This window comes from Bombus vancouverensis, chromosome 2 (assembly GCF_051014615.1).
Source record: "Bombus vancouverensis nearcticus chromosome 2, iyBomVanc1_principal, whole genome shotgun sequence".
Lineage (NCBI taxonomy): Eukaryota > Metazoa > Arthropoda > Insecta > Hymenoptera > Apidae > Bombus > Bombus vancouverensis.
The window spans coordinates 5,977,872-6,004,397 of record NC_134912.1 but is presented as its reverse complement, the minus strand read 5'-3'; the positions used below and the strand labels follow the sequence as shown (position 1 = coordinate 6,004,397).

The 26,526-nt window shown below is 36.5% G+C and overlaps 3 protein-coding genes across 3 annotated transcripts; all 3 read right to left on the bottom strand.

Annotated features, from left to right (window-relative positions):
* Window positions 1-6,070: 6,070 nt before the first annotated feature.
* On the bottom strand, window positions 6,071-10,916 carry LOC117161606 (leucine-rich repeat, immunoglobulin-like domain and transmembrane domain-containing protein 2). The gene has a single exon (XM_033343268.2). The coding sequence runs from the start codon at window positions 10,449-10,451 to the stop codon at window positions 8,469-8,471; it is 1,983 nt and encodes a 660-aa protein (XP_033199159.1). The 5' UTR covers window positions 10,452-10,916; the 3' UTR covers window positions 6,071-8,468.
* Window positions 10,917-14,965: 4,049 nt separating this feature from the next.
* Window positions 14,966-23,390, bottom strand: me31B (ATP-dependent RNA helicase me31b). The gene is made up of 8 exons (XM_033343269.2): window positions 23,103-23,390; window positions 21,913-22,079; window positions 21,572-21,778; window positions 21,302-21,473; window positions 21,071-21,221; window positions 20,785-20,980; window positions 20,495-20,665; window positions 14,966-20,346 (listed from the first exon to the last, which is right to left on the bottom strand). The coding sequence occupies exons 2-8, from the start codon at window positions 22,051-22,053 to the stop codon at window positions 20,050-20,052; spliced, it is 1,335 nt and encodes a 444-aa protein (XP_033199160.1). The 5' UTR covers window positions 22,054-22,079; window positions 23,103-23,390; the 3' UTR covers window positions 14,966-20,049.
* A 1,134-nt stretch (window positions 23,391-24,524) lies between these two features.
* LOC117161594 (uncharacterized) lies at window positions 24,525-26,526 on the bottom strand. The gene is made up of 3 exons (XM_033343252.2): window positions 26,439-26,526; window positions 25,043-25,712; window positions 24,525-24,732 (listed from the first exon to the last, which is right to left on the bottom strand). The coding sequence occupies exons 1-3, from the start codon at window positions 26,497-26,499 to the stop codon at window positions 24,567-24,569; spliced, it is 897 nt and encodes a 298-aa protein (XP_033199143.1). The 5' UTR covers window positions 26,500-26,526; the 3' UTR covers window positions 24,525-24,566.

The window sequence follows — 26,526 nt, the reverse complement described above, 5'->3', positions numbered from 1 at the left end:
CTAACAACACGAGCTCGCTACTGGAATATCAACCGAGACACGAAACGCTTGCTAATTAAATTTATTGAATTTACGGCTGAACTGAATCCTGGTTCGAAGGAAGGCATGAATAAAGCGCGAAAAGATACATCAAGCAATTAAAGTAGTCGGTATTGCATACTGCTCGATATACAGAATTTGCTTAATTACTTTGCCTAATTACTTTATATTGCTACTTCAATGTCGGCTCGGTCTCTTCACTTTGAACTTCTCTTATATATATACGATGTCGTACAGAAATTTCCACGAACGATGTACGAACGACTTTATGAATGTACACGTATTAAGACAGTTTTCTCTATTCTATTAGCTACCTATTTGGATGTCAGAACAATTATATAAAACGCGCATTGTGACGCGGCTTTTATATAATATCAAGTTGAAACTCATTGAATATTTATTACGTAAAATGGAGTAATTTTGAATGAATTATTTAAAAGTACTGAATAAATAGTTCTAAGAAAATAAAATTCTACAAATTACACGATAAAATATTTTCCTCGACTGTTTATTATTATAAAATTATGTTATTTACTTCTTAGCTTAAATATTGTCTGAATAACTTTTTTATTAATAATTCTTTAAATCCGTCTTTGTTATAAAATATACGCGTTAATTGTTTCCATTTATTCAATCTATTTAAGTTCCGCATTGACTACACACTTGTATATAATATATTTGGTTGGTTATCAATATCCGAATATCATTAAGTTTTCAAGTGCATGTTCACGCAAAATCGCATATGTTAACGTTTAAATACAAACGGAAAATAATCATTTATTTAGATAGACATTTCCTACATCACGTACATGTGAGAAAAGAAAACAGAAGTAAAATAAGTGTGCGCGAAATCGAATTTCCACGAAATTAAAGAGTAACAATTTGTCGAAACTTTCTGAATCAATATCGACATAATCCAATTTAATATATTTTTTCCACAAAATCATATACATCACATCGTCATTGCAAAACTTCCAATTTACATGTTCTTTCTTTATCATGATCACTTTTCGTTATTACTTAAACTAACATAGTTGATACGCTTTGTATGATCGAAACAAATTTATAACAAAGTTGTAGGAACTGATATTGCCAACGTGAAATTACATTAACGGAATAGATTATGGTTAAATATTTGCTCGGTAAATGGGGAAGACACTTAAACAGCAAATCAAGTAATCGGCATCCAGATTGAGCCAGCCAACCAATCGTGGCGATCCTTTCTTTAACACGAACTACTTTCTCATTATGATTGTAAGATATAGCCTGAATTTATTGATAATAGACTACGCAGGTTTATATATTTATGAAAAATTTTAAAATGTAGAAGTGTTTAGATCACATATAACATGCAAAGATTTATAAAATATTCACAAAAATGTAAATTTCCGTAAACATGTGTAGTCTGGTAATAAATATTCATACTAATGGAACAAATTTGCAGTACAGGAAATCAATGTTAATTGATATTACAATAAGAAAACATATTTATCAATATATAACAGATAATAAAATTGCTCTGGAATTTTTTTATAATAAAAGATAAGACAGAGTTTTATAAACGTATGTAAACTCTTGTGCTTATGGCCAACGTTTTCCTTTCTGTAAGTTAGTAACGAAAATTTTGCTAGTTATAAAATTGAAAAACTTATATTATTAGAACGAAATTGAACTGGCAGTGAGAAATAAGCGTTATTTATTACAAAGAACTTTTCTAAGTATCGTATTTATAACTCAAAGTAATCTTTTTTCATATTCGCCTACTTGTTAAATATAAATAGTAGTATCGTGGACAAAAGGCTTAAGAGATATCGAGTAAACCATAAACAATGTCGCGAGGGCCGAGGCGCCGTCGGGCCCATCAAAGTGCCGTCGGTCCTTCAATTGAATAGTTTCGTAGAAAGGGCCTACGTAACCCTAGCCACGAGCGGTTGCGGAACACGTGCGTGGTGGACCTAAGAAAAGAAAGGGGTGCTAGAACAGTCAGTGTCACTGGAGAAGCCAGAGGGTGTGAATCGAGAAGTCAGAAAGTGCGAGTTGCGTTGTCGAGATAGTGTTGCTAACGTTGTCGAGAGAGTGTGGTCCGCGTGCGAGAGAGAGAGAGAGCGTTGGATCCGTTGTGACGAAAGTTACAAATTAACTATTGAGTTGTCTAGATTATAGTACGTTATTGTGATTAGTTCACGTTAAACAACCATCGTTCTTCTGTCTAATCAACATCTGTAAAATCCATTCATTGTAAATAAATCATCAATATATATTTACGATACTACATTACATTTAACCGAGTGGCATAAAAAGCTTTCATTTTCATTGAAAATTGCAAGTATAATGCTAAAGCATGAACTAGGAAGAAATTATTCTGTAATATTTTATATAGAATTTATGAAATTAACTTCTTATACAGAATTTATGAAATTAACTTCTTATATAGAATTTATATGGAATTTATCTTATAATGTCGCGAGAAAGATATTGCTTCAATTACTCTTAATCGAGGCGTAATTATTAATTGTAATGTTAAATAAATAAACCATTTTGCTTATTTAAACTATTATTTCACGGACAAAATGGAATTCAGCGAATTTAACAACGTTATAATTATGGTATTTCAAATTTTAATATCCAGTTTTCGATATAATGTCACGTCATAATTTCATACAAAACAATCTTTATATATTTTAATTTTTCTTAATACATCAAGATTAAATAAATTACACATATCTAAATTGGACATTCTACAATTTGTCCAGTCACCTAGCTTAATCATGAGTCTAATCTAAAAAGGAATAAATTTACTGTGATCTATAATTGTTGTACATTACATAACAAAAAAAGGAATGCTGTTTTTTTACGGATAATTTTAAAGCGATAATAAAATACTTCTTACTCATGTTAACACTATATAAATAAAATATACAAATTCGACTTATGATATTATCTCTATTTTTGATATTTCTTGTATATTAAGTCAAAGACCCTACCATTTAAATAATCTAAAAATATTTGTAGATAATAATAAAAATGATTTTTCAAATTCATAAAAAATAGATTTTACCATATCCTTTACGATTTAATGGCTGCTTTAAATATCATTAATATCGGAATATGATGTTTTCTGTAATAGTATATAGATCGAAGGCAGGTGAGGATGAATGAAGTATTTTTAGCGGTTTATAATAAGGACGGAATGAAAAAAGGTGGCGAGGGAAATTAATGAATTAGCAAACGAATATGTAAAAACAGTGGGACAAACAGAATACTTGAGAAAGAAAGTAAAAGGAGGCAGCCAGAAGCGGCTGCTATAGGTTAGATTCTAACGTATTAAGCGTATTAAGAAAGAAAGATATAGTAAAAAGTAGGATAAATGGAACGGTGATAAGCTGGGTAAGAGTTTTAGAAAGAGCTTAAGAACATATGTAGGTACCGAACTAAGCCGAAGGTTGTGATGAATAGTGTATAATTAAGTATAAGATAGTGCATATAGTATAGCTAGAAGGAATAAAGAGATATATATTTAAATTTCTAATATTAGATATAAGATGAGATGTGTGTGCTTGAGATAGGAACGTAGACTGGGTGTAGGACTTTGAATATAATGGATACTCTAAATGCAGTATGGAAATAAGTAAGAATTAGAAATATCTAAGTCAAATCCTATTTCTGTGAAAAGGAACAAATAAAAAAAATATATATATATGGCAGTGCTTTTCTCCTATATAATACAAGAGATGTAATATTTAGTAACATGTTAACGAGATAATCCATCCAATATATTAATTTTTCATATACGCGAACAACACAGGCAGAGGATGACAAAAAAATTGAAACAACGTGCTTGAAGCCATCGTATGAAGAAGCAATATCTCCCTTAATCCGCTCGGGGAATATAAAGCTTCGAGTAATTGTTCGCGATACCTTTCCGCTACGACTCATTGTCAGACACGCCAGCTTGTCAGCTTTTATGACGCTCAAATGATATGGATCGCAATATTGTACGCAGTAACATCAGGAGAGCTGTATTGTGAATGTTCATTAGCCACCACTGTGACCGCACGCTATTGTGTTTCAGAGATTTGTACCCGTCACAAAAAAAAAGAATGAAAAACGGAAAAGAAAAACACTACACAGACTAGGAACAAAATTCTAAATGTATTTTCCTGAGTTAATTTGTTCATATGCAAACCTTTTGTTTTTAACCCTTCTTTTATTTTTTCTTTCTTTTTTTGTTCGTGTTATTCATTCATCCTTTTACTCGCAATTGGTGCAGATTACAGGCAAAGTACGAGTATAATTCTAATTCCATTCTAGAAGGAAAGAATACTTTTAAGTGTATAGTCGATACGATACACGAAAATGAAAGAATGAAACGCTGTTTTTCGTCAAACGGTTCGAAGATATATGCACAGTGGCTACAAAGTGTATTGACACAGCAATGTATTTATTGTAATATTTACATACCAGTTAATTAGATACAAATATATTACATTACATTTCATTTAATAGTAGGTACTGTCATATGACTGAAAAAGCTCTGAAAATGAAATGTAGAACCTGCTAAAAAAAAAGCTTTGTGCCAATACTTCGTGTAACCACTGCATGTCGGACATAACTGTAGCGAAAACGCGGATGCATTTCATTCTGTCGACTTTCCAAATTTGTGAAATTATAGTTACTGAGAAATTAATAAACCATGTTGCTTCCATTTCACGTGACGTTTGCGTTTCGAAATATACATTGCGGCTCAGCTCCTTTATGAACCAGCCTATTTTGCGTTAAATCCGATTTGACCGTTCATTACGTTCATTGTCGTCAGCTTATGCGTATTTCGTTACTTTGCAAATAATTAACTCCGATACCCGATTGCGCAAACAACAGGTCATTAGAAGAAGGAAAACACTGAGATAGATAAAATGTAAATCGTATCGAGGAATGCATGATATGTTTCACTAATATGGCACACGGTGGATTGATATGTCATGATATTCGAGTGATATATATATTCGTTTGTTTCATCAATAATATTTTGATCAAAATATAACATGAGAAGAATTTGTTTGATTTTGATCGATTTCGTTGCAGGAAACGACAAAGAAAAATGGCGTTTCGTGTCAGTGACGCATAAAAAGATCGGGTAAACGAAAACAATCTGCGGTAAATATCATTACTTTCAATGCATGGACGAGTAGTCTTTAAATGTCGCATTGGCGTGACTCGGTTGCAAGAACCTCTGAACGGTAAAATAATTAACATTTCTATATATCATTCCTAGAAGGTATTATAAAATGTCGTGAATTAACTTTTTATTAACGAATAATAAAACAAAAATAGATAAACGTTAAACAAAAATAGGAACAAAATGATCGTTAAGAAACAATGTTATCGTAACAAGATGAATATTCGAGAAAGGGCAAATATTCATACAAGTGCAAATAATACATGAAAGGACAAAGGGCAGTTCACGTTAAACATATGCACATCATTTATAGCTCACTTTAAACAATGATATGCGTAAATTATTCTGGACGTGATGCTAACCATGTATTTTCGAGGAAAAAGGCGGCAAATCATTTGTGTCTATTTCTCATGGCAGTAAATTTCGTGTTATGGACAGATACATAACATAAACTCCATAGTTTCCTAGTTTGCCTAATTTTAAATTCCATTCGAACACGATCCACGCGCGTTACGCGTAAACGTTCGTTACGAATTGCAACGAATAAAGTTTGATTCGATCGAGAGAGAGAAATAAAGATCGTTCCAGTAAAATCCATTGAACGCGTTCTCGTGCCCCGATTGTCACGTGTTTTCACTGCGATTACCGTGATTTGGCCAAGATACCGGCCGGGAAACAACCAATAAACCCGTGGACTCGTTCGTCGACGAATAAAATGACCACTAGAAACGTGTCCTGTCGTGTTCTCCAGCCTGTACCACGTATTATCGATCCGCGTAAAATATACGATTCAATAGAACCAGTCAGTGTATTTGGCATGGCATTTTTATTTCCATTTTTTCCGTCGTTTCCGTATTTTATTTTCTTTTTTTTTTTTTGTTACCTCATCACGGATACGTCGATCGGTTCCAGAATCATTGAGCAGAGAAAAGCAGCCGGCCTGAACGATAGGCGATAAACCAATCGGTAGAAATTGCAAGCACTGCACCGCATGCACTATCTCACCCTCGATCTCTCGATGCCGCGCGCGAGCACACGTATACACTAGTGCACTCATACATTCACACGTCCGCATGTAGACATAGTCTGGATCATATTATCACATACGTTCAAATACGTATATTCAGGCACACTGCTCTCAAGACACGTACGAACCATAGTCGGGCAAATACGCACACACACACACATGGAACACACAGGACACAAACACAGACACAGGTTGATAACTGACCGATATTCGCAATTGGCGTTTCGGCTTACCGCTTACCGCCAAAGTGTCTAGATCAACACACACAGACTCACTTACGTAAGACACTAACGCGAGGCATGAGCCGGTCAACCAATCGCAAGCCCCTCGTTTCAGTGTTTGAGCAATAGTTTATATTCGCTTGCAATTGGCTTACGGGCTTCTTGTGCTTACTATACAGTCTTATGTAATTGATTCTATTGGCTCCGGGTAATACAAAAAAACAGACAGAGATCGAACGACGACGGATACATTCTGGGAATTGCGAACTTTTTTTTCTCACTTTGCTTTTTCTTTGTTCACCGAATTCAATCGTTGATTAGATATCTCGTTCGATAGAGGTATCGCGACGTTCGCAATTGTTATCATTCGCGATGTCAGCAATTATTCGATGTATCGATACCGACGTATCGATATTGATATATACGCACATGATATTACCATTGACGTAGGTATACTAACGCTTTTAAGGTCTGTGAAATTTCTCGATGAATCGATATCGAAAGAGACAGTGTGTCGTTACACGAATACATTTTGAATGGTTCCTAACGCACGGCAAAGTAAATCAATTTATCGTCAGGAGAATTGCAACGACGGATCCAGAGGTGTACCCGACGTCATATTTCACGCTCTACCGTTTCCGTGAATTTTCGTCCTCGAACACGAACGTCAATAACTATCCGATGTGACAATATCGCTTCCCTCGTATGTCGCGTTTCCGTTAGTTATTCCGAATCGATTCGATACTCGATCTTACTCCGACTATCGAAATTATAACGTATTCATAATTCGTACGTACCGTTGATGATGATAATAATAAATGAAAAAACTATCTGATCGACGAATCGTTAGACGCGCGACGGAAAATGGGATGAAATTTTCGAGCATCGTTACCGCGATGCGTAATCGCACGTCGGCCGTATTCTCGATCTCGTATTGTCGTCGTGCTCACACCATATCCAAATCATCTAACATCGTCTAATTACACCTTCGAAATTGACTAGAAAATTCACGTGTGTAGTATACACGGTAGCCAACACACACGGTAAATAGAAATTATTCTCTCGCGTATCTGTCTCTATCTACACATCCTTCGGAACATGCACTGCAGTCTTCTCGTAAACATTATCTTAAGAAACGGTATATTTAAACCGTATCTTTAAACGTCATGTTACTATATTCCATTTTTCGTGATCTCTCTTTCGCTTCTTTTTTCTTTTCTTTTTTTTGTGTGTGTTTTTGTTCTTTCTTCGAATATCCCTTAATCGTTCATATAGAAAGTATTAGCCGTCAACATTGTACTGCAAGACCACCGAAACGACGTCGTCGTTCTTACCAGATCGCGTTGACCGTTCCATTCATTTAGAACGTCGAGTAGGATATTCTTCCTATCGTGCTACACGTTGGATACACACAACGGACGCGAAAACCTTCGAAATGAAAAGTTCTTGGAGGTTAGAAAGCCGGCGTTATTCTTTGAGAACTGGCAGATGGCGGAATTTATCGATCGAGTCCTCGACAGATTCTTCGTTTTATGTGTTCCGTGCATTAGTCACGACGGCACTTTCAACTATTTCATCGACCACTGTACGTAAATCTCGCGACAAGTGGACGTTCGTTTCCACCGAGTCGGCCGAACGACTTCCCATTCTCGGTGTCTGCCACCCTTCTATACGTATGTATATCCACATACGGAATACATCTCGACCATTTCATCGATCACTCTCTCTGTCTATATATACGTATGTACGAGTGTGTAACATGTGGTATGTATATATTATACGTTTTATGTATACGCAATCCACGTGACAGGTCGACGTCCTAGTCCATCACGTTAATATCCGCGACGGAGTTCGATATTTAAATTAAATCGAGAATTTTTTTTCTTTTTCACTACCGCTCGTCCGGCACTGGACAGGACGTCTCTCAGCAGTCGGTGTCGTCCTGGTGGCGTCTACGAAGCTCCAGGTAACGGTGCCGGGCGTCACAGTAATGAAGCAGCGGTACCTAGACATCGGTTCCAGTCCCTTCTTGATAACCCTCGTCGGGGGAGCTACGCGTCGAGCCAAGGACACGCTTCAACGCAGACACCGGTGGCAAAACCGGAACTCCCTTTTGCCATACTCTTATTTGCTTCGCCCCTGGCGGAAATTGCTCGACCATAGGTGCCACTACGGCTAGGGCTTCCTTCGAAGGGTACGTGCTCATCGGAACCGTTGTTCTGCACGTATCCCTCGCCTCCCACATACAACTTGTGTAAAGGATCTTCGCGTCGTCCACCACTTCCATACGACTATAGTCCGCTCCGCCGTAAGGAGTGATGTCTTCCGCCGAACCACGTCGCGTATCCCTGATAAGATCAGGATTGTCAATCGGCATCAGCGACGTAGTGGAAGAGAAACAAGCACCCGGTGCAACCATCACCGAGGGCTGTTGGCTCTGATCATCGAAACGACCGATCGAACCGTACTCGTTCTCTGTTTGCAAGGCCGCTGCTTGAGGTCTTTGAACGTAGCTCAGGTTTAAGGACACCGGTGGCTTCGATTCCACACCGAACGACGTCGTTTCGATTTCTTCGTGTTTTCTGCGAGTAGTCGACGTTGCCGATGATGGATTCTCGTTGTTACCACCTGTACTATCGGCGGACACCCCTTCCGCAGGAACCGACGACTTCACGTCTTTCAACGGCATTCTTCGTAAACGAATGAACAACACGAGAATTATAAGGAGTATAAAGAGAATGAGCACGACTAGAGCGGCGGATATACCGGCGATTTGGCCGGAACCGAGAGTAGACATGCCAGCGGTTCTCAGGGATACGTGAAGAGTGAAATTCGCCTCGACGCTACCAGCACGATTTTCTGCCACGCAGTAGAACTCGCTAGAGTCCGCTTCCTGAGCGTTCGTCAGCACTAGCGTACTTCTTTTCCGAAACTGACCCTCCTCAAAGATCAAAATCTTTTGATACCCACTGAATGCCGAATGGTTGGTCAGCAAACGTCCGTTCCAATACCATTTCACCTTGGCCGGTGGTATCGCGCTAACTCGACACACAATACTGGCATTTTCGCCTATCGTTGCCTCGGCGTAGCGACTAGCTATCAGGAGAATCGGTCGACAGGCAAAATCGTCGATACTCAAATCGGTAAAGGTACGATTCAATAATTGTTTCGGACCGTGACAAAGGGGTGCTTGAAGGGTCGGCAAATTGTGCTTTACGAGCCACATTTTCATCTCGCGTAAATGGCAATCACAGATCCAGGGGTTATCGTGAAGTTCTATGCTCGTGAGTTTGTTCAACGGTTCGAACGTGCCGGGATGAAGGGTCGATAACTGATTATTGTTTAACTTTAAACTTTCCAACAGTTCCAAGCCTCGGAATCCTTTCGCCTCGATCTCAACCAGTTGCGTGTGAGACAGATCCAACTTGACCAGGTTCGGTGTACTCTTGAACGCGTGCGAGTGAATCCTCTTGAGAAGATTGTTGGACAGTACGAGATCCCTGAGGAACGGTGTATCCAAGAAACTTGCAGTAGGGACCACCGTTAAGAGGTTGTGGCTTAGATCGAGCTCTACCAGATTCGTAAGGCCAGCCAGTGCCTCGCTATCGATTCGGTCGATACGGCACTCGCGTAGGTAGAGACGCTGTAGATTCGTCAAACGTACACGTTTGAAGATGTTACTCGGCAGGGTCCGAATGTCGTTACCGCTTGTATCCAACACTTGCGTTTCCGGATCGATCCACTCCGGTATGCTAGTCAGGGCACGATTTACACACTCGACCGTGCGCTTCCCGCTCTTCCACTTACAAGAACACTCGACAGCGCACTTGTCGCTGGTCACAATGCCCAGCAACGTCGTCACGTAAAACAAGAACACCGAGATTTCCATGGCGAACACGTTTATTATTGTCGAATGCTGGTCCTGGTTACGATAAACGCTATCCGCCCCGACTATTTTGCTCGAGGACGCTAGCCTCGCTAGGCGCATCAATAAGCGAGGAATGTTTTCGCTCTCCCGAGAAAATACTCTGTCAACAAGCTTACGCCCATTTTTTCCATTTCCTTCTTCGAGTAGGCTTCGGTGGCGAGACACCTTCGATCGTTGTTCTCACCTTCTCTCGTCTCCTTCTAACGACACGTTCAGTTCCTCCTCCTCGTATCGTCGAATAATACGACCGCCACCTCAGCCTTTATAACAAAGTTTACGCGAACCCTTCTCTCCGTGTAGCTGTTGCAGTGCAGCACGGCTAATTATGCAAACGAGAGGGTCGGGATTAAACGGTCTCGGCTCGTCCATTCGTGAATTCTTCTGATTCGTCGACTCGGCGACCGCTCGACGTACGATGACGAATACTTCTCCTTTGATCTTCGAAGGATACACGATGATCGAAGCTGACCGAATTGGTATTTTCGGCAAACTCACGAATCGACGAAAACCTCCGCCGTCTCTTTCCCTGACTCGTCTTCCCGTATTTGTCGGTACTTGTCACACGCGCGCGCGCACATTGAGATACATACGAGCACGTACGAGTAAGCATACACCACGAGCGTCCGTCGTTCTTACGTAAACGCGTCGATCAACGTGCACTTACTGTGAAACTGACGAAAACCAACTCCACGATTCACCATCGATGAGAACCAATAACAGCAACAACACCCCCGTCGACGGACGGTACTCTGCACCACCACCTTGGACGACGCGTACTAACGCGAATCACCAAATATATTCGCGATACAAACCGAAGTCCTATCTCGTTCTCGCGTTGCTCCGTGCCCGAGGCGTTGTCCGTGTCAGGCGATCTTCGCTGGTTCACGTTCCCCGTTCTGTTTTCCCAACCGATTCTCGCTACCTCTTTCCTTCTTTCCCCTCTTTGTTCTTTTTTCTCTCACTCCCGATATTCGTCGAACGCGCAAAACACTCGAACCGATGGCACGGACGCTCGTCGTGAAATGAGACTATGAAAAGCCCGGCACCGAACCGGAGAGACAGCCTGTGCTCGCTTTCTCTGTCCTTCTTTCGATACGTCGTTGCACACTGCCAGGAGGGAAAACGCCGACGCGAAGTAGGGCGCACCCTTCTTCCACTCCGGCCAGACTATATACACAGGGTGTACACACCACTACCGTGATTCCGAGCACCCCTTACGGCGCCTTTCCTCTCCTCCAGTCTCATCCACCAGCATCCTTCACCCCCTTGCCTAAGCCAGCTCTGTTCGAACCCCTATCCAACCCCTCTACCCTTATGAAATCCTCCCACAACCCCCGCCACTCCCATATAACCAGACACAGCTCGTGCGCTTTCCCAACCGGCTAGAGAGGGGTAGTAGAGATCGTTTCTACTCCCTACTCTTGGGCACGAGCCACCCTACCTTCGTACCGGCGCTTTCCACCCCTCTAAATGGGGTACACGGGTGTACGGGCGCGCGCACAACCTACTAGCCACTAGATACTCTCGCTGCCGCGCCGTGGCTCCTCTTTCCCCAACCTATTCCACGTTTTCCTACCGAGTCTCCTGACCTCACTCCCACCCTCCGCTTTACCCCCGTACGTTTCTTCCTCGCACATATTCTCTCTCTCTCTCTCTCTCTCTTCCTCTCCCTCCCTCCCTGTCATGGTTGTGCCACCCACAGTCCTCCAACCACCCTTTTCGACGTATCGAATGCTACGTCACAGTGGCGAGATATACGGCTATTTCACAAAGTGGTTAAATGCACTGCCAGATTACGGCTGGCTTGCTAGAGGGGTGGATGCAGTGGAAGCGGCTGGAAAAGAGAAAGAGAAAAGGCCGGCAACAGCAACGGTGGTTACGATATCGTCTATCGGCTACCGTCAACCACCACAGACGGTCTCTCTCTCCTCGCGTCGTTTTCCGGCTACGATCACAGAGCCCTGGAAAAGTCATTCTTCCCCCATTTTTTTTTCTCCTTCTACTTTCATTCTTTCGCTCGCGTGTTCTCTCTTCCATCAACGCGCTTCTTCGTTGCTCGCGTTTACATTCTCGAGAAGTTTGCGCGTGTTTCCCCATCGGCCCGCCTGGCCGGCTCACTGCCTCTTCGCCGGTCCAGAGAATCTCCTTCCTTTTCTGTCATCTCTCGTGGAAATTATACGGAAAATGGAGGTATTCCTTCCGCGGAGGAAAGTTAGGTTCGTTCGAAGAAGTCGAGGGTTGGAGACAGAGGGAGGACGCTAAATCTGCCTACAACGAGAGTAAAGGTGACATTGCGACGGAGGATGACGGTGAACGGCGCCAGCCATTATGTACTACACATATATACATATGTACATACGTATACGTACATAGCCGGCGAATTTTCCCTAAAGGACCTTTTAGGGTTAATTGATCGTCCGAAGCGACAAGTGCACGTGCCTTCTCGCTCGTACGCCCTCGCGTAATGCACCCTTAATGGACGCGAGCCTTCAAAGAACCCTCCGGTAAAGACGTTCGATGTCTGTCCAATATGTTCCGAGAATTCAACCATACACCCTTCGTCCTCCTGTGCATCTCCGCGAGTCCCTTCCTGTTTCCTGTTCCCATGCAAGATTCTATTTGGAACCTCTATCAATTTGTCCAGTGCCGGCAAATCTCACAGATATACAGATAGCTTCTTCGATTAAGACAGAAGTATTGTAAAGAAATTGTAAAGAAAGTCGAACTAGGCGAATTAAATGGAAAATGAAACCACGGAGGCAAGAACACGGCGTCTATTGCAAGTTCTGGCACGGGTTTCGCTTGTCTCTGTCGTTTGCACTCGATGGCAACCCGTTGCACAGGCCACTGACGCTATTTAAGCGATTACTTAAAATCAATAGCGCTCGTTCGAAGCGCACCAACGAGCCGATAATATAATTCTTATCCGAAACTATGCTGCCGTTCCTCGTCTTCCATCAGCTCTCCGCAAAAGCAACCCTCTACCGGATCGAAGCTGGAAGCCTCGCAAGAAAAAAAAAAGAACATCGAGCCGGAGACGACCAAACGGTTGGATTTGTGTCGTGGGAGTTTGTCGAATCGCTGCTGGCTCTATCGGAGATTTGGCTGGCTCGCCACATTTTTCAAGCAACCCCTCTTTCCTGCAACCGGTTACGACGCCTTGGCACGCGTGTACTATGAGTGTTAATGCGACTGTTTCGTAGATTTACGACGCGTGAATCGTACGATAAGTACGATCAGGGAGTGAATACTTATCACAGACGGCCGTTAATTGGTTGCTACAACACCGGTGTCATGTTGGATCGCTGATAGTATTATTTCATGTCTTTCACCGGTGTTCCAGGAAGAAAAGAATGCTTCAGAGTGATATAATTTATATATACTCTGGAGAGCAATCGGTAGATCGCACGTTTGTGTACACTCGTATGCTGTCGTGTCGATCATCCGTAACAGAGATTCGCGATTATACTATATGGATAGATGAATGTAATTACAAGGATGGAATTGTATTTGCACGATCGTATCAATATTTGTCGCTTCTAACCAGGAATTATATTTCCAACACATATTCCCGTTCGACCATGACCGATCAGAGGACACGAGTGATCCTAGCAAGCGCCATTAAATATTTTCTGATTAATCGCGCGAAACAGTTCGGAGGATTTATCGTTTGTGAATTAAACTTCTAGTCTAATTTCGATCGATGATCACTAATCTTGTGAGACACGAGTTCAAACATTTTTGTAACTGTAAAATTAAGTTATATTATACGGCTTTCGTTTCGAGTTATTCGTAGATTATTTGTGTTTGCATAGGTACTATCTCGGTACTAAATCGTTCCATGAAAAAACAAAGAAATTCTATTAAATTATGATAATGAAATACAATGAATTTATTATCATATAAAATAAGAAACTCACAGTAATAAAATCAATTGGTTATTATATTTTTTATATTATATACTTGTGCCATCATTTTTTAATAAATATTCAAACGATCAAACCTTATGCTTGCGTAATGTTTCTTTTTTATTTTTACCCGTAAAACATCCAACTAACAAAGTTTGAAAAATCTTGAGATTAGTATATTAAAGAAAATATTATTTTCAACGACATTAAGCGATTTAATCTTCAACTCCCTTTAAAAAATATTATTATGTGAGATAATATAAAATAAGTAATAAATTCACATATTTCCAATTTTTCAATTTAGAACACTTCCATTGACCACGACACGTAATGTCGATCGTCGGAATCTTTGAAGAAGCTGATTTTCTTCGTCCTTGTTGCAAGCGAAACAAACAATAGCAGCTGATAAAATTCATAAAAGATAAATGTAATGCTTGTACGATTAGTTCTGATACAGCTAGCTTTAGCCACGATATTTTTGAATTCGTTGGATAGATTATCCACTTCAGCTATACGTAATTACACGTAGAGATTATTTTCTAATTATCCGCTTTGTGTTCGTATAAAACACATGCTTGTATGTATAATATTTTTTACACATTTAACATGTCAATATTATTTTATGATTAATTTAAATAGGGCAGATTGGAAAGAAAATATACGTGGTATACTGAACCGGAAATTTTATTAAGGATCAAATTTTCTTTGCTATTTTGTTCCTTTCGAAAACAAAATTCATTGACATGCCTTTTAATTTTATTGTTTCCTTTTTTTAATCTTTTCCATCAGATCGGGTCTGTGCTTTGCAGAAATGAAAAACAAATAAAAAAGGTTCTTTTCGTAATTCAGGCACAAACCTACCTTTACAATTGAGAAATAAACAATTTATGTTCCTGATATATAACAGATAATCTCATCTTTTTGTTTTTTTCTTCGATTCTGTTTTCGCACGCGATCAATTTCACGTTATCGAACGTACATAACAACACAGAGGGGGTGGTGTTCTCAAGTTACAGAAATGCTTAAAAATTTCAGATACAAAAAACATTCGATCAACACATACGATCAGATAAGGATCATACGATTTCTTATGATTTTTCATTTTTCTTTTCTTCTTCTTTTTTTTTTTTTTTTTTTTTATTTTCTTTTTATCTTTTAATTTCATGCAATCCGAACAATATCGTGCGATTGTCTCAAAATATATGACACTTATTGCTTTGCGAATGAAAAGGTATTAAAGTGCACATATTCATGTATAAAACATTAGAAACAAATATACGATATTGTACGACTTGCATTTACAAGAGAATTCGTATTTCAAGAGTTTCTTTTTTTTCTTTCTCTTTCTTTGTCAAAGGATAAACCAATTCCGTTTGAACGTGTCATGAAGAATTTGTTGCATTGTTTGTGAACAATACGGAAAAGGGTACAATTTGCAAAATATATGTGTTTCTTTCGAGGTACCGTCGCTCAGGAATATTCGACGTTCAGATACTATTAAAATGAGATTTTGGAAAATGAATTACCATAGTTGTTATAAATAGAATGTTGACGGTACTTTTTTTTACGAATTCTTTTCTTTTTTTTCACCTTCTTCTTCTTTTTAATAGTCTCTGCACGGATTGTTGGAGATGTTGTCCCAACATTATGAACGAGCTGCGTGGACTACAAAATACTTTTCGGACACGCGTTCGAGACCAAATATGTTTTTCGCCTATTGTGAAAGTATGTTTTATTTTATAGTGTTGCAGCTCGTTGGCATTGGTTGTTAAAACCAATGAAAATTGCAACGAAGGTACGAGATTGTTTCACGAATATAACATTCCACAGTCTCGTAAAGATGTTATTTCCTTCACTACACATACGAAGTGAATCGTATATACTTAAAGATTATTATTAACCCTTAGGATGATGACAAGGGTTTTCCCTTATGTATCCCATAATCCAGATATTAACACATCGCTACAAAGGTGCCCTCACACAATTGTTTCCACATCAAGGGTATTTCCTTCTCCAAGATGAGGTATAGGAACTTCACTTGGAAATATTATCTATGCGACAGACATGAGGGAACACTCGCAAGATGGTGAAGAACAAAGTTACTATATGACTCTTGTACAAGCAATCCCATAAAGGCTTCAAAAAGAAATACATGTATGTATATATGTATTACATGCATTCTATGGTTCTGCAGATTCAAATTCCATGTATAACATGGAGCATGACGTAACTTTAAAGTTAAGATTACTTGACGTAGTTTCAATAATAGAACAAAACAAATATATATTTATTCCTTCAGTCTATACGCATAGCATTGCATTCAGCAATTTTTTTTTTCTTTTTATCACCCTGCTTCTATTAGAGATTTATACTTTTATTTCACACGAATATCAGTCTTTCAAAAGAGTCAAGATAAACACTATAATGACCATTCCCAATTAGTCACATGTTTTATGATTCGCTTATGTTGCAACAGTTATCGTTTCCGTTATAGCTCGACACAGTTGCAAAATTGCTAAATAAACAAATACACACGTATACAATATTTTACGAAATAATCAAGATGCACATAAAATTATTAGGCACAGTTCCATGCAGCGTGTTTAAGAACATTTTTTTCTTTCTTTCTTTCCTCATTGGCACATTCTTGACTCTCTTAAAGATTGATTTAAAATATATCTCACAAAATATTCCGGTATCGGATCTAATGGTGCTTTAAATTATAAGTCAATAAGACCAAGAACACACGAACGTCTTCCTAGTCTGTACAACTTCGCGAAAAGAACCATGATAGAACTTTCACAAATATATATAACACAAAAGTAAAATTTTTGTGGTGAATATGTAGGAGTATTCTTTTTGTTTTAGAACTGACATTATCCAAAATACTGTCCGACTTACTGAATTACATGTTTCCGTATGAAGAAAATAATAAAATATGAAAGAATGAGACCGAGAGAAACAAAAAAGGATTACAATATAATATTAGAACGGAATTCATATACGATTTTACTGTATGCAATATATCCAATTGGTGAAAATGCACTTTTTCTTTTTTCTTTCTCAGCGTAAGTAACTTCGTATATGAAAAAAAAACGTAATAATCGGTAAAAAGATAGAGCCACAATGAAAAAAACACTATATGTTTCTCTCCAAACTGTTATAAATACAACGCTTACGTAATTATTTCAATAAATCACCGCCAATTTTTGTAACTAATTTTTTTCTTTCCACTTTGGAATCTATATTCCAACATGGCAAAGAACGTTTTACACATTGATTCTCTACCATTAACTGGCTCTTTTTTCTATCGTTCCAAGCATCATAATGCCTGATTCTTGCAACAATACGATGCGCGCTTATACTCAATTGTTTCGAGATTTTCTATAATAAACGAATTTCTTAAATCACATTCTTTCTCAAACTGGCAAAAAAGTGTAAATCGATAGATAATGCTGTTGCACCCTGATACGTGCGTTTACAGACACATTTTCAATATTGAAACGTCGTACGTATGAAATTATAATTTGTGTCAGCACAGAAAAACGGTTTTTAATGCTTTTAATACTATAATACTAAATCACAGCATTAATGCTCAGATAGCGGATACAAGAGAGAATTTATAATACGTCAGATAATTAATAATTTCACAGCATATCATTTTCTCTTTCTTACATAGAACAGAATTATATAAAATGTTTTGTGCAAAAACCGCATTACCCCATACACTAAAAACATGCTTACATTTTATTATGGGCAATGAAAACAGAAAACGAAAAGGATTTTTCGTTTCATCTCTGATATGCGTACGAGTCAGTGCATAGAACTCTTGTATCAAATATTCGTACTCATTATGATTGTATTTATATGTGTCATCTATACAAAATATTAAATTAAAAGTCAAAGTTTTTAAGTAATAAGCATAATTACATATTAATTTTATATTGACATTACATGGAACTATATTGATTAGAAAGCTTAATGTTTTATCTCATGCAGATTTAAAAATTTTGCACATATAAAAATCCATCGCGTTATTAGATGGATATTCAAAATTAAGTTTAGTTCCATATTTGTATTAAAGCAAAATTTCAAATACTTTTAATATCATACTATACTATACTAACTCTCCATTCCAGCAGTCAAGATCTTAGTCGTCATAGGACATCTCTCCTGTTTCCTCCACCGCAGAAGCAAAATATCCGTCAAAACTGATATTATAAGTCTAAAGGCATTCCAAACCGTTTTCCATCACCTTTTTCTCATTAATATCTCTCATTGAAATTTTTCGCTTCAAATATGAAATATGCTACTATTGCCTATTAATGTATACACATTTCGTTCCATAAACCTAGGTCGTCTTGGCTGGTGGTGCACTTTTTTTCGTTCATGGGAGAATATTAACAATAGAAATTTACTTTATGGAAAATTACTTCTTACATGCGTCTACATTTTTTTACCTTTTTATATGGTTAACATGTACACAGATATCAAAGAAAAAAACCAAGAATAAAAGGGGATTCCATGCTGACGTTCCATTATATTTTGGCAGTTGTCTTTATCTGTTGCAGAAAATGATATTGTTATTATGCTACAATATGTACATTTTTGCTTATATTCGTAGTTTTACCTAAAATGTGTCTTAAATGTAACAAAGAATCCTTGCTAGATAATGTCATTACTCATATATCAATTGATGGAACAATTTTGAATTACAGTAGACACAAATATTTAATAGACATCTTACATAGAATCCCTAACTTCGACAAATGCCACCAGCCAGTTATTTATAAAAAATAATTATATAAAACTAGTCAATTTTACAACTTCTGACTCTCAATCACAATTTCATAAAAAAAAATCAGATTAAGTTTAAAACAGTCTATTACCACTTTACAGAAAGAAAAAAGATTATCTCGCCTTTTTTGAAAAGTGATTTGAATTTCAGAGTTGTATGACAGCATTGACAGGTAGCAAAATCAAGCCATGATCAAATATTAAGATCGATATAATATTTAGAATTTGTGATCATATATTTAAGAAGAATTTATATGTAAAGTATGGTAATGCAAAAGTAATGGGTATATGGATTCATTTATGGTATTCAGATACAAACAGCATTAAACTGTAGTTTACTCTCATTATGCTGTGTTTTTTCTTAAATCACACATCCCATCACATTTTTCTTAAGGAACAAAAAAATCTTGGAAGTATGAAGCCATTGTATAAAAATTTACTATTAAAATGATGAATACTCACATGTAATATTTACAGTTTGTGGTAAAATGTAATGATTATTATGTTACTCATGTTATTTGTTTACATGTTGTGCTCTTGATAATGGCTTGACTCTGGCGCGCACTTTAGATTATGTACATTTATATGTATTTATGTACAAAGAATGACTCGCACCGGCATTCGCATCACTTCATTCACTGAGTTCACTGTTTCATGCTCAGTATGCCTTATTTACAAGTAATTCATGTTTTCGCCGTTTTAGTATGATGTTAATTGAAATTTTCAATTTTTTTCTATATAGACCACTTTTTTTTAAATCTAAATGTTCATAGCACTGTTTTGTCTTTATACACTGTTAAACACCCCAGACAATACTTTTCAGACTGAAATAATGTTTCACTCTGTGAGTTCAAAGCATAGCAATGTATGCCTTACATGTACGAGTCACACAATCACCATTTAACACTTCAAACTCTTTGAGCGCATATAAACATCATGATGATGTATCGAAACTACTTAGACACATTACCCTCTTCCATGCTATTATTGTCTTCTGGTCTTGCTACATACAAACTTGGATCTATTACCTTTGGAATAGGTTTAATCTCTGTTCCAAGCTCTTGTTCGATACGATGTAAGTTAAAACGGTCTTCGTACGTGATTAGATTAATTGCTATACCTAAGTGACCGAATCGTCCTGATCGGCCGATACGATGAAGGTATGTCTCTGCCATTTTTGGAAAGTCAAAATTGATAACGACGTTCACAGCTTGTACATCAATACCACGAGTAAACAGATCACTGCTCACCTGTAGATAATACATTAATATATAACTTTAAATTCTCCCATAAAATTAAACATTGTAATTAAACTTCGATAACTTTTTCATTAAAAAAAAGAGTCAATAAGCACATACAATTTACTTAGTTAATAATATAATAATTTTACACACTTACCAAGTTTCTGCATAGTCCTGCTCGAAAATCATGGAACACGCGATTTCGGTGTGCCTGCGCCATTTTCGCGTGTATATAATAACAGCAATATCCAAGATCTGTTATCTTTTTTGCAAGTAATTCAACACGTTGTGTTGAATTGCAGAATATTATGCTTTGTGTTATTTGCAACTTGAAAAACAAAAAATAAATTAGGCAGAAGTACTTGATAAAAAAAAATAGAATTTATTTCAGTAAATTTTTATATTAAATATATTATGTAAAACAAACAGACCTTACAGTGACCTTACCTTGGAGAACAATGTGTTAAGACAATGAACTTTTTGTCGTTCTTGTACAAAGGCGTAATATTGTGTTACACCTTTCAATGTGAGTTCTTCCATTAAATTAATCTCATATGGATCTCTTAAGTGTTTTTCCATGAATTGCTTCACTGTCAGGGGAAATGTAGCTGAATACAGCAGTATTTGACGTTCATGTGGTAATCTAAATATATTCATGACAATAAAAATTATAGTACAATAATATATATAATATAAAAAGATATCATCAATAATTATATACTAGAATATATACCTGGAAATGACATGATCCAACATTCCTTTAAAATCTTGCGACAGTAGTTTATCTGCTTCATCCAAAACTAGAGTTTTACAATGATCCATATTTGCAACATTCTTGTCCATAAGGTCAAGAATTCTTCCTGGCGTTGCTATTATTACTTGTACTAAAAACGAATTACATCATAAGTAAAATATTTTTAATTTTTATAATTAGTTCTTATAAAAAGATACATTAGATACAAACCTGTCTGGTAAATCCTCATAATGTCATCCCGTAAGTCTGTTCCTCCAGTAGTTACCATTACTTTTATGTCCATATGTTTTGCCAGTTCAATGCAAATTTGCGATGTCTGAAGAGCTAACTCTCTAGTGGGTACAAGTACTAGTGCCTGAATCACATCTTTTCGTGGATCAACCTAAGGTGATATATTAATAATAACAATATTAAAGTTAACACAATGAAACGTTTTAGTAACATAATTAATTATATTAGAGCAATTAATTATATGCAAACCTGTTCTAGCACTGGAATTGAATAGGCCCCAGTTTTACCAGTCCCATTTTTTGCACGGGCCAAGATATCTTTACCAGATAATGCAATAGGAATACTGGCTTCTTGAATTGGGGAAGGCTTTTCCCAACCTTTTTCAAAGATGCCCATTAATAATTCTCGTTTTAGGCAAAACTCCTCAAATTCATTGCCACGAGTATCAGTAACATCCTAAAAATTTTTGTGTAAACATTTTTATTAGTAATTTAAGCCAGAAATAGATAAAATAACTAAATTCATAGAATTTTATTAGTGAATAAAGTATAACTAAAGTAAAATTAGAATGATTATAATATATAACTTACACTAGTTTTAATTCGTTTGTCCTTTGGTGGAATTTTTAATTTGGCTTTCCAACCCACATCGTCCATTTTGTCTATTTCTGATTTGGTATTCAAACCAGAATTTAGGACATGATTGGAATTTATATGTGTTTCTGTCATCATTTTGGAAATGAAATATTATCTATTTCCTAAAAATATAAATTTTCTTTTATAAATGGAATATTTACTTAAAATATATAATAAATATGTCTTACACAATTAACTGTTTAACTATAATAGAATAAACAATAAACACTACCATGAAGTTATTTGAAATTGCGAGTATAAGACATAAATGGAACATTAACACGTTCATAGAACAAAAAGCAATATCAATATATGTGACCTGTTGAAAAGATCACAATAGAATGTAAACATCATAGGTATACTGATTGGAAGAATACTAGTTTTTATGTATTTCAACCTTATAAGGAAGTTTAACAGTTCAATATTGGCTACTGATATTGTTTAGAAAAACTTTGAATTTTGAAGAACATATACATACTACATTTAGACATATCGATTTCACAACACCATTAACATTTAAAACGTTATAAAATTATTATGAATTAACATGAAATTAAATTTATAAATTAAAACATAATATCATAAAACGGAATTTTGGAAAATTATAATACATTGCCTAAATTAATATAACATTAATACTGCAATCATTTCAATGTATTTCATAATCTTTATATAACTTTTAACAAAAACAGCAATTACAACACACAAAATTGTTTACGAAGTAAATTAAACGAAGTTTACCAAATATATCACATCCATGAGAAAAACGAAGATAATTTATTCGGAAAGTTTAAGATATTGGTAACATTTTTATATATTATACATATGCATATTCAACAGAAAATCGTAATTATAATCGTAATTATAATATTATAATCGCATGTTATTTATACGGCATACTTTCAATATACTAATAAGATTGATTTGGTGGTCGATGTTAATACATCACGTTACTACCGTCAGACATACTTGTGAGCAGGATGAAAAACAGAGTACAGACCATCTGTGCAAAGTCAATTTTCTTTTCTATAGAACAAGTCCAAAATCTTTCTGAATATATGTACACGACCGAACGAAAAACGAAATTCCCTTAAATGCAAAATCATTCGTTTAACAAAATTTTTATATAGTACAGAGCTACTTGCCTTGAAATGGATGGATATCGATGCTGAGCCGAGCACTCGATTAGGAAACAACACGCCAAAATGGCCGTTCCAATGTCAAGTTTTCTTTGCAGTGCTTAACCGCCGCGTTCTTTCTTACGGAGCACTAACACGGATTACTTGCTCGGAAAGCGTATCGCGTAATACGCGGCACTATATTACGTTCTTTTCCGTTAGTAATATGAGACTAACGCACTGCGTCAAATGCGGGTGATAATTATTCCTCGTTGAACGTACACGACATGCGCCATGAAAGAGTAAAATCACTTAGGTTAGAAACCGTTACATTATTGCGCGCACTCTATCGATGACGACGCCTAATTTCATGCGAGGCTTTAAGGCGCACTCTTAAATCGTACCTCGTGTTGTATCTCGAACTTACTCGATCGAATGCCGATCCATTTATCGTTATAGTTAGATAGTTAGCTAGTTTATTATTTTCCTTTTGTTTGATAATTTTTAGAAAACTTCACTTCGTGTCACTTGGGTTTTCGTGCCCCAACATTTATCGGTATATTTATTATGTGTTCGTCTGGGGAATTCGGATTTGGGTTGTTACCCATGGAGCTCTAAATAATTGAGAAATATACCCGACTAATTAAGATTTGAACTACTCAACACTTTAATCGAATAATAATTTGGATAACAGACTTGAACTTAATAATAAAAGTAAATATGCAGATTAACAAGTGGGTATATATATCTATCAATGATAATATGTAATTATGATAATTAATCAATCAATTTATGACTAAAATTTCTTTATTCATTGTCTCGACTACGTTACTGTACAATTCATATCTATCGTGCCAATATTCACATTACAGGGAGCTATAAGACTATAATGGTCTATTATATACATGTGTGTATATATATATATATATATATATATGTGTAACATTCGTAAAATTAACGCTACGGGGAGCCACAAAGCTGCGACGGTAAATAAATCAAATTCAATTAATACTGTTACTACTTACATAAAATCTCAAATAAAAGTAAATACAGAATTACATAATATTTTTGAATGAGACTGTTTCTCAAAGAATATGTATAGTTAACAAATAAAGATCAAGCTATTCGAATTTTTATTTCGATGTCATATCCTTTGTCGATTCAAATGCTTCTATCGTTGGTAATAAATAAAACAATTATTATTCGTAGAAAAGAGACATGTGAATTTGTCTTAACATTATATAATTAATATTTTTACTTATTGAAATTTATAAACTTGACCCAAGGGAAATAATATGGGCGAAAAAGTTAAAAGTTGTTCTATGGTTGTATCATACTATTGTATAGTATATGTACATATTTATACTAGAATAACAATACAATATTTCGAATCCAAATTTTACGTAATTAATTAACGAAATATATTTAATGTATAATATTATACATTTCTCTATATAAATATGTTTATATTAAAGAAATAAAATTTGTCTTCTAGCTACAATTTTGTTCCTTCCTTTGAGATATTCGATATTTTCTACAAGCTTCCGGGCAATGTCGTTCCAAATATCGTCTTTGTGAGAATGCTTTGAAACATTCCCCGCATCGCCATTGCCATTGATGGTGATTCCGTGTCCTTTGATGCGCACGTAAATTTGATCTACAAAATATATACGTCACACCGTAGCCTTAATTTTATAAAACAATACAATTAAATCAATAAAATTAACCTCTTAATTTATTAAAAAATAAATCATTTCAAGAGATGCACGAATTAACACATTACGCACGGATTACGCAATCAAGATATCTGATTGTCGTTTTCATTCTTATACATTTTTCATTAAAAACTTTCTATCATAATCATTACATATCAACAAAATTACAAAATCTTTGTATTCTCCGTAACGCGTGCTAATGTTTGTGGTGTACCGATAAATATTCAACGAAAACAAGGAAGGATTGTATACCGATCAGCAAAAGATTTATGGCAGACTGGACACTCGAAAGGTCGTTCACCAGTATGGAGGCGAAGATGACCCTTCAACACCCACGGACGATCGAAGCTTTTGCGGCAATAGGGACAATAATGCATAGTTTTATTTCGTTTCCAATTTTGTGGGTTTTCCACCCCCGATGTTTTCATATTGCCACCCAGATACTGATTTTGGGAATCAATCTGTTTCTTATTTGGAGTAAGATATAATGCTTGCGAGGTCGTTTGATTCTCGGTTTCATTGAACGTCCTATTCAAATTTACTGCCACCTTGATTTCATTATTACTTACGTTTACCGGATACTCTACTTTTTCGGAATTTGATGTCAATGGTATTTGCACTTTCTCCACGTTTTGTTTATTATTAGGGTCAATCACTACCTGATTGGTATTCATGGAAACATTCGTAGTAGTCGACGATATCGTATTTTCGATGTCGGAAAAATTTATCATCCCTAACTCTACTTCGTCTACATTAGATTCTTTATTCCACAACATAGTGTTTTCTTTGTTAAACGTATACCGTGTTACGATTGGTAATTTTGAAGACGTCCATATATTACTACATTTCGTAGAATTATCTTTGGTCTGATGTTTTCTCTTCGCATCAACCGATGACGGCGGCGTCCATGGTAATTCTGCCTCTATTAATACATGAAAAACAGTTGATCGAACTTTACCAGTGTCCCCAAGCTTTTTGCACATAATGCACATCATTCTATTCGTTTTAGCACGCTGAATACCAATATCGCATTCGTTCTTGGCGGAACGGGCAAAAACGTGCCAAAAATACAAAGAAATTACAAACGTGGAAAGCCAAGCTAATACACTTTATGGTTGTCCTCTTTCCTTCGGCATACGTACCTTTCGTTTCGTACCATCAAATTTTTACATTAGATTTACGTTTGATTTTGAGTTAGTTTTAAGGTATATTTGGGTTAGCTTTCAAGGAAAACACGTTCGATGTTGAAACTGTATCTAACGTACTTTTAGGCAATATATCATCTCCGACTAAAACGAATACAATATTCGTATTCAACACGTGAAAACGAGTAGAATAACGTATAATATGTGCTAGAAGTTTGGGGGAGAGAGGGGGACGCACTGGTAAAGTCTTATGAAACAAATTTTTTCTCTTCTTGTACGATAGATTACGCGCTCTATATGCGAATTGTTTAATTATCATTAACGAATGTCTAGCTAAAAGTGGACCTTGAGATTCAGGGCAAGAAACGCAATTCATCTTTTTCAACAACTTTACGAGTTACAGGATATACATACGTACTTCCTTTTTCATAACCACGCTAAAATATCATTCGTCGTTTCTGGACATACTGTAGCTTACTGTACAGCGAAGAAATGTTTCTTACCTTCAGAAGAGCTATCGGTCTTTCTGTATCTTGTCATCGACTTGATCAAACAACGCGGCATGTTTTCGCGAATACGAACGGACACAAC

What these genes read in the sequence shown, in the direction of transcription:
- LOC117161606 (XM_033343268.2), bottom strand. Translation starts at nt 10,451, where the DNA reads ATGCGCCTAGCGAGGCTAGCGTCCTCGAGCAAAATAGTCGGGGCGGAT.
- me31B (XM_033343269.2), bottom strand. Translation starts at nt 22,053, where the DNA reads ATGATGACAGAAACACATATAAATTCCAATCATGTCCTAAATTCTGGT. An exon ending in TATGAGGATTTACCAGACAG is followed by an intron (nt 21,222 to 21,301) that starts GTTTGTATCTAA and finishes ATTCGTTTTTAG; the next exon opens with TACAAGTAATAATAGCAACG. An exon ending in CAGGACTATGCAGAAACTTG is followed by an intron (nt 20,347 to 20,494) that starts GTAAGTGTGTAA and finishes TATTATCTACAG; the next exon opens with GTGAGCAGTGATCTGTTTAC.
- LOC117161594 (XM_033343252.2), bottom strand. Translation starts at nt 26,499, where the DNA reads ATGCCGCGTTGTTTGATCAAGTCGATGACAAGATACAGAAAGACCGAT. An exon ending in GACCGATAGCTCTTCTGAAG is followed by an intron (nt 25,713 to 26,438) that starts GTAAGAAACATT and finishes ATGTATTAATAG; the next exon opens with AGGCAGAATTACCATGGACG. An exon ending in CATAAATCTTTTGCTGATCG is followed by an intron (nt 24,733 to 25,042) that starts GTATACAATCCT and finishes TATATTTTGTAG; the next exon opens with ATCAAATTTACGTGCGCATC.